At 42.3% G+C, this 8,749-nt stretch overlaps 1 protein-coding gene across 5 annotated transcripts in view; it reads right to left on the bottom strand.

Moving 5' to 3' along the window:
- Positions 1 to 4,079: 4,079 nt before the first annotated feature.
- Positions 4,080 to 8,749, bottom strand: part of Nck2 (NCK adaptor protein 2) — a 153,691-nt gene continuing 149,021 nt past the window's right edge. For all 5 annotated transcript variants that reach the window (XM_069988628.1, XM_069988626.1, XM_069988624.1 and 2 more), the window contains one exon: positions 4,080 to 5,384. In XM_069988628.1, the coding sequence (XP_069844729.1) occupies positions 5,190 to 5,384 (195 nt within the window). In that variant the 3' untranslated portion in view covers positions 4,080 to 5,189. The remainder of the gene's footprint in view (positions 5,385 to 8,749) is intronic.

The following is an 8,749-nucleotide window of genomic DNA, read 5'->3' as shown; positions in this document are numbered from 1 at the left end:
CAGGGCAAGCACTCTACTACTTAAGCCACACACACCCCTTTTTTGTAGAGATGAGAGTCTCAGGGACTTTCCTGCCTGGGCTGGCTTCAAACCACAATCCTCAGATCCTACCTCATTTGTAGGTAGGATTACAGGCATGAGCCACTGGCACTGGGCTTCAATGTACTTTTTGTATGTATTGGTACTGAGATTAATAGGCCTTTTATTCTTGGCTTTTTTGCTCACGGCTGGCACTCTATCACTTGAATCACACCTCTACTTCTGGGTTTTTGCTAGTTAATTGGAGATGAATCTTGTGTTTGTCCTTTGTGTTTGTCCTGGGCTGGCTTTGAATCATGATCCTCAGATCTTAGCCTCTTGTGCAGTTGAGTGTACTATTTTTTTTTAATTGGTCATGGGGCCTGAACTCTGGGCCTGGGCACTGTACCTCAGTTCTTCAGCTCAAGGCTAGTGTTCTACCACTTGAGCCACAGCACCACTTCTGGCTTTTTTCTGCTTATGTCATGCTGAGGAATGGAACCCAGGGCCTCATGCATGGAAGGAAAGCGCTCTACCACTGAGCCACCTTCCCAGCCTCTGAGTGTACTTTTTAACATAAAGTTGTGTATGGGTTTAAGACTATGCAGAAACTGAAGTTTGTGGCCCTACATGCAGTTATGGACATAATGAGTTCATGTTTATACTGAATCCTACATACAATGAGAGAATGCAATGTAAAATTTTCCGAGAAAAAACTGGATACATGCATGTATTATATCTAGCCAAATACATATCTTTCCCCCACCAAGGGCAATATAGACTGTTGTTTTATAATAATTCCTAAAGACTTTGTATCAGGGATACCTAAAGGGCACACACCAGAGTAGGGTGGGACCTTGCCCAAGGGTACATTTCAAAAGCACTTTAGCAAAAACAGGATCTCTTGACTCCAACACCTGTAATGACCAGTGATCTGACTGGATGTTTGGATGCTATTTGGACACCTACTCTGGTTGGGCAAATGTTTTAATTGGCGCCATGACTCAGATGAATGGATGTTATGCTTTCCTTTTTGTATCATGGTCTCCTTTTCATGCTAACTCCTTAGCCCCTGTAGAAATAGACTCTGCTGGCATTCATGTGTGACCAGAGAGAAAGTCTTGATAGTACCATCAGCAGATGTAAGTTAGAATATCAAATTACTCATTATCAGCTTCAGATAGGTAACAATTTAGTACATTAACCTTTTTTCATTTTCATTAAGCTTATTTAACAAGCTGAACAAAGATTCTAAACATATTACTTATTAAGTATGTAACAGTTCACCTCATCTAAATGTATAATAATGCCTAACAACTGTGATACCATCTTTAAGTAGCTATAAAATATTCAGCTTGGTGCCAGGGATTTGGAGGCCATGAGGCAGTTTTGGGACTTGCTGGAGGTCAATCCCACAGGGTCTACTGACTTGGCCTTGGGCCAACTGTGGACCAGAATGTAGGCGGGTTCTGCTTCTATGAGAAGCAACTCCTCTGGTACCTAGGAACCAGAGGCTACTGCAGCTACTGACAGGTGACATTGGACCTTAACATCAGTCACATGGCTAGCACCCCTATTTTATTCATGAGCAACCATATCAAGAAAAGCTGGGTCCTTTACTTGAAACCACAGGGCTAGTACTTCCTTTGTGTGGCTCTGGGCAGGTCCTCCAGTGTGTAGATGCCACATTATAGGATAGCAGCTAGCACTCCTCAATATGTTAACATTGAAATAACATTAATAAAACTGGGGAGAGACCTGAGCAAATCACGTGTTAGCGTTGCCACTTTGTCAAAATACCTGTGTGAAAATCAACCTTATTATAAGGAAGGTTTGCTTTGGCTCCTGGTGTCAGAGATTCCAGTCCATGGGTGCTTTGGCCTGAGGGGAGGCAAAACATTAGGGGTAGCGGGGATGTGGCAGAGGAGGACTGTTAACCTTAAGCAGCTGGGAAGCATAGAGATGAGGGTCCCAATATTCCCCTCAAGAGCACACCCCTAATGACTAAACTTCTCCTAAGGTCTCACTTCCAGATCCTACCACTCCCAATAGTGCCATGGACAAAGCTTCAAACACACAGCTTTTGAGGAACATTCAAATATTCTATAAATTCTATATCAAACTATCAGCTCTTAGTTCTTAAGTAAACTTTCTAAACCCATGTACTTTTAGTTACTAGTTTTTAGTTACAACAAACTCCTCTGCATGTGGGCCACAACAGTAACAGTTGATCCAGCTTGATCCACATTAACAGCCCATCAATTAGCCCACACACAATCTAGGCAGGTGGCCGGGGGAGGGGGGGGAGTAAGGCCCCCTCTCCCCATCTCCACAGGCTTGCTTACCTTGTGAATGCTTTTTTTTCAAACAAAATTCAAAGCTAGTGGCCTGTTTCTGTCACTGGTAACCTGCATTGCAGGTAAGACAGACAGACCCAGACGAGTTACATTACATTACAGCATACTGACAGGAAATAAATCTAGGGGAAAGACTAACATGTTTATTTTTAAATGTCATGACATTATATTTTGACACATATAAAATGTATATAATATATAGTATGCATAAGGTATAATTATATAGTGTATATTGTATAATTATACAACATACATATGCATACTATTATATATATATATCTCATGTAATATCCATATAAAATATGGATAGAAATTCAAGCATGGTTGTGTAAGTTCATACCATCCAGTTGCTTGTGGACATACACTATGATGTTCACACAGTTAAACTATCTGACAATTCTTGAAGTGTGTAACTTTCATTAAGTGACACATGACTACCTTATAATGTTTTCCAACTATCCCATAAATCAGTTTTGAACTCTGGGCTTAAATTTTTTGGCATTTTTACATTGAAAAGCAGAGACTGAAGTAAGGAGGTCAGGTCTGGTTGGCACCATATTGGCCACATGGTGGATGATAGGGTCTTCATGTTGGGGAAGGAAACGCCTTGGCCTCCCAGGTGATGGGCGTGCCCAGATCCCTGGAGGCAGGGGCAGGCACTTGGCTGATAGGTTACTGAATCTGTCAGTCCAGTGCCTGGGATTGGGAATTTCCTGTGGACCTGTTCCCTGCGCTGGCCCTACTTAGGCCCAGACCAGTACAGACCCCATTATGCCATGCCACGTGTCTGTGATCATGTCCTGTATGCTGTCTTCTGGCTTGTCTCTGGTCATCACCGCATCCCAATTCAACTGTCCATCAGAGCTGGATTGGTTTGTTGGTATGGTTTTGTTCTTTCTTCCCTCTCTGGCCTGTTTCTTAGCTGCGTTATGTATATTTGGGGGCTGCAGGCCTTTGTAACAACTGGCTGCCTGCAACCTGCTGTGTAATAAAGACTCCAATATTCCATTTTCCAAAATATGGCTTCTGGGATAATTCACCTTACAAGACATAGTTGAATAGTAGATTATGTGCTGGATGCTGGTAGCTCATGCCTGTAATTTTAGCTACTCCTGAGGCTGAGATGCAGAGGATCTCAGTTAAAAGGCAGCCCAGGGGAGAAAAGTTGTGAGATACATCTCTAATCAGCAAAAAGCAGGGCATGAACTGTGGCTCAAGTGGCAGAGCACCAACTAAGAAAACGTGTGAAACCCTGAGTTCATACCTTATCCAAGGAGGAAAAAATTACCAACAACTTAGCACATAGAAGCCTAAACTCAAGTTGTGTCGGCACTATAAATGGTTTGTTGATTCAGTGGGAACCCCTGTAACGCCAAAACACTTTGAATAGCAGTTGGCTGTATGTGACTTGTGAAGGGCTTAGTTATATCACACATAGCAATCCCCCGGGTATCCCAGGGGAGGTTGATGCACAGTGACAACTGTAAATAAGTATTGTGATTACAGGCAGGTATCACCAAGCCTGGCTAACACACACACATACAAAAACAAACAAACAAAAAACCCCCCCTATGTTCCAAGTACCTGTAAAATTATGGTGCTCAGGTCAATGTTCAGAGATTACAGAAGCCACTCTTACCCATAGCCAGTCACCAGTGAGGTTTCTTACACACACATACACACACATACAGAGACACACACATAGTTGTCATAATACTTTTTTTATTACAATATCCAAAAATCTTGAGTATGCAAGTTTAGAGGATCTCAAGACCCCCCTTTTTCAATTGTAGGAATGTGCCATCTCAAGACTCTATATTCAAACTATAAAGAAGTTCAAATGTAAAGAAAAAAGAAAATGCAGTATTTTCATAAACATTCTGTGTCTCTTACTACCAATCACATATTCTTTTGTAAACCCTGAAAAATTTCCCTGTAAAGCAAATAATATATATATAATATACATATATTATATATATATATATAGTGTAGGTATATAAAGTATTGGTAGCTCCCTTTCCCCAAAGATCAGCTGTTTTCCTTAATCATCTGTTATTAGTGTCAACAAAAGGCTACAGATACCTATTACTTTGAGAATTAAATACATAATTGTGAAATTCAAACAAGCCAAAGGGCAAGAGGAAAAAAGCACTATATGGATGGCACATGGTCGAAATCACCAAAACATCTGTCTCTCTGCATCAGGGCTCTCTGTTGCACTCCCATGAAAGTCTTCATTATTGCAATCACAGCCTCAAAGGCACTGGACAGTCTCCTTACTGCCATCTCCCTGTGGTTCCAATATTGCTCTGCAAATGCACCAATTCCCGGTAGGGTCTGGAACCAACTGGGGGCACAGGCCTGGTCCTGGGGGCTGCTGGCCAGCCGGAACCTGTTGTGTGGACACAGGGGAGCCTCAGCCCTCTGATGGGCTTTCTGAGGGGTTGAGGTTCACTCCATTGCTAAGCTAAGTATGGCCTCACGTTTCCAACTGCACCTCTGGCCTTTTACTGGGGATTCTACGACACGAGCAATTTGAGAGGATCACTGACCAATTGTTGTTTCCAACTAAAAAGAAAGTGAACAGGCTCACCTGCCCCTCTACCTGCCACTCTTAGTGGGCGTGCACGAGGCTATAAGGGCCTGGGGTGGCAGATGTGAAACAAACCGAGCTGAATAGAAAGATCAGGCTGTGAGGCTGATCCAGGCTGGACCCTGGATGCTGCAGACCCTCAGTGGGTGGCAGAGCCAGGTGGGCAGCGGCTCTGGTGAGGCCCGGAGCTGGTGTGGCATGGCAAGGTCACTGCACCACTGTCACTGCAGGGCTCTGACGAGGTAGAGCTTCTCCCCATGCTCGCTGGTGAAGATGGGTGCCTTCTTATAGTGCTCCACCAGCTCGTCCATGCTGTGGAATCGCCGCTGCCCAATGCAGTAGACATTGTCCACGAGCTGCACCTTGAAATGCTTGTTCTTCCCTGATGCTTTGAGAGACACGGAGAAGTCGCTGGGCTGGGGAGGAAGCAGAGGGGAGTGAGAACCAGCACCGGCAAGAGAGTGACAAACAGTGCCTTAACTCTGTTGGGGTCAGCAGCCTAGCTCTGCGGCATGGAACCAGACCACCACCTAGCACAGCTCCACTGTCAGTTATTACCCAGAATGCCAAGGAGGCCCAAGGCAGGTCGAGATTCCTGTGCTCTAAGTGTCCTAACTAAGTACATTTTGATCTTTTGACAAGTACAAAGTCGAATAACCGCCCTCACCTGGATATTGAAGAAACTCGAAACTGTCACTTCCCAAACTACTTTTGATAAATTAGGAACAATTCAAAGTGGTTTGCATGAAAGGAGCAGCAGCTACATGTTCCATCTCTTCTTGACTTGTATTAGAAATAGAAAGTGGCAGTTTACAGGTTCTGTTTGGCAGACCTGTTACCTCCCAACTCTTTTGCTGTAGGTGCATTATTAAATAAAGGTTTTGTGAATTTGACACTCAAATTCAAATCTGATGATCTACTAATCAAGATGGTGGTTATTGTGTGGATAGTATATACTGTACAGAGACACTGGACAAAGGGTGACTCATATCCAGCAGGACACAGAGTGGGATAGTGTAAGATTTCACCATGCGATACAGAGCAGTTTGTGATTTAGGATTTAGGACTGTTTATTTCTGCAGTTTTCCATTGAATATGTTTAGACTGTGGTTGACTATGAGTAACCTAAACTGAAGGAAAACTAAGGATTCCACCAAGGGCCATTGTCCCCTGAACAGCCCCAAACCACACTCTTAAGTGATTGAGGGGCTGCACAATTCTGAACCTATCTCTCTTTTGGTAAGATCAAACTACAAGATGGATACAAGTGGGCTCTTTCAAGTTAGTTGTCATTCATGTAGTTTTGAAAGTAAAACACACTGCAAATGAAGCAGTTACTTCTCAGCAGGTTCACCACCAAATATCAAGGCCTGAATATCCACACCATGGTCACTGTGAACAACAGTCACCAATCCTAGCGACTCAGGAGACTCACCAAGGCCAACTGTACAACTGTGTCCAAGTCACAACCCAAAATACCCAACCTTCTTTCTCCCTGGCTTCAGGGATCAGGCTCCTTGTTGTTAATAATATTCATTTCTATGCTAGAAGCAGAGTCTTTAAAAGATAGAGGACAGGCATGGTAGTGAATGACCTTCTAGCTGTGCAGGAAGCATGAAGGATCACATATCTGAGGCCAGCCAGCTCCAGGCAAAAATGGCAGACCCTATCTTAAAAATACAGCAAAAATAATTGAGAGCATGCATCATGTGGTAGGTCACGTGTCTAGCAAGCACAAGGCCCAATACAACCAAGAGAAAAAAATAATGGAGGTGATCGCAGCTTTGCTTACTGTGCTAATTTGATACTCTAATCAGCACACAGACAAAGCAGCCTCATTGTCAGGGAAGGTGAGGAGCAATAAGTAGTAAATGTATGCTATACCTGATGTTAATTAAGTCCAATGATCAGCTGATAATTTTGAGTACAGAAATTTGCTTTTGAGTTTCTTAATTGACCATCTTGAGTTTGTGTGCCTGCATGCGTGCGTGTGTGTGCACACACACACACATGCCACAGTAGTAAAACTATGCAGAAGCTAAGATAATTTTTTAATTCCACAGACTCATGAGCAGAAACTTTAAAATTAAGGGCATAGAACCAACATATGCTGAGCAGAACTGTGGAAAGTTTGGGAGTATTCTTAACTCTGACCAAGTAGACTTTTCATAAGCAATCTCAAAATGAGCAATCTGTACTAGTATACTCCTTTACCTATTATAGGTGGTGGCTATGTCCCATATCCAACATCTGCTTGGGACCAGATGTGTTTTAGATTTGGGATGTTTTGAACTTTTGAACATTTAGCCATTTTGTGGGTCTAAAACACCAAATTCATTTATGATTTTGATTACACAGTTTTTATGTTTATGCTTTTCATTACAGTTTCATGGTATAAACTTTTCTCCTTGTGGCCATACCATAAACACCCCTTCCATGAGCAGCAGGGTCCTGGCAGCATAAAAACTTGCTTGGGGACAACATATTTTGGAAATGTGCAATGAGGACACTGGTGGAGGCTGCAGTCATGGGATGCTCACCAGAACCACGTGAGGTCCGTGTGTGCTGTACAACATGCTGACTGGCTTGTCTCAGGTTGAGTGATTGGAGAGGGAGCAGCTTGAGGCCCATAATGCTGTGTAAGTTACCCACCACTTTTGCCACATTCTACCCATTAGGAGAGAGGATCAAGCTCTACCTTCCAAGAGCAGGACACTGAAGAATATGAGAACATCTTTCTATGTCACCCATAATGTCACACTCATTAGATCTATAGCTGGACTAAGACCTAACTAGGCTCCTTTTTTTTTCTCCTTCCCTTCCTTCCCCCTACCCTTCCCACATCCTCCTCCATTTTAAAATATCCTTCCCGGATTGGGATTGGGGGGAGTGGGGAGGCTGGGAAGGGACGTGAAGGGTAAACAAAGGAGGAGGCTGCAATGCTTGGTAAGAAATGTACGCATTATCCTGCCCACGTAATTGTAACTCCTCTGTACAGTATGTTCACAAATAAAATTAAATTAAATTAAAAAAATAAAATAAAATATCCTTCCCTCTTCAATTCCCTCTTTGGCTTCCTCCACACTGTTCAAGTGTTCTTATTCCTTTCTTCTCCCAATCTAGTTTTGCTAACCACTGGGCTGATTTGTTCATAATCTCTTATGCTAGACCACGTTACTGTCACTTCCTTTTCTGACTACTCCTCGTAAGGAATTAAGTCTGCTATTCTAGTTGCAGTTTTTAAATCAGCAGATCCAAAGAATTAACAATTAATTCACTGATCCTTTTTTTTAGGAAGGCATTTTCCAGGTAGAATCTGAAGATATTTAATGGGTTGGTAGAAAATCAGCCTCTTTGGGGGCCCATGTGATCACAGCTTTGCTGAAGTTTTAAGTCTCCAATTTGAATATAATCCCCTTTAAATCCAAGGGCCTGATTTAATTCCCCACTGGTATCAGGGCTCAAAGTATATGGTGCTGGATAAATGCAATAAGTTAGGAATTCCCAATTTGGGCCACTTTTTTTCTACTATTCATTCTATAAACTTATCTCTGAAGTATATATTCCATAGTCCTAAAGGCAATCCACATATGAAATGATCAAATATTCATTAGTATGAAATAAACAGGAGTATCTTAATAAAGCAAAATTAATCATTAACTAGACAACAATCCTGGCAGTCCCATAAACACATGTCACCTTTCTTATTCTTTTCCAAGTTAGGATATATTCTTCATTTATCCCTTCTCATTCCTTTCTAGTATTATTTTTTAAGTTAAAG

The sequence above is a fragment of the Dipodomys merriami genome, unplaced genomic scaffold, assembly GCF_024711535.1.
Source record: "Dipodomys merriami isolate MVZ:Mamm:240054 unplaced genomic scaffold, mDipMer1.0.p SCAF_36, whole genome shotgun sequence".
Taxonomy (NCBI): domain Eukaryota; kingdom Metazoa; phylum Chordata; class Mammalia; order Rodentia; family Heteromyidae; genus Dipodomys; species Dipodomys merriami.
The sequence above is the reverse complement of the archived record's forward strand: the minus strand, read 5'-3'. Positions and strand labels throughout refer to the sequence as shown.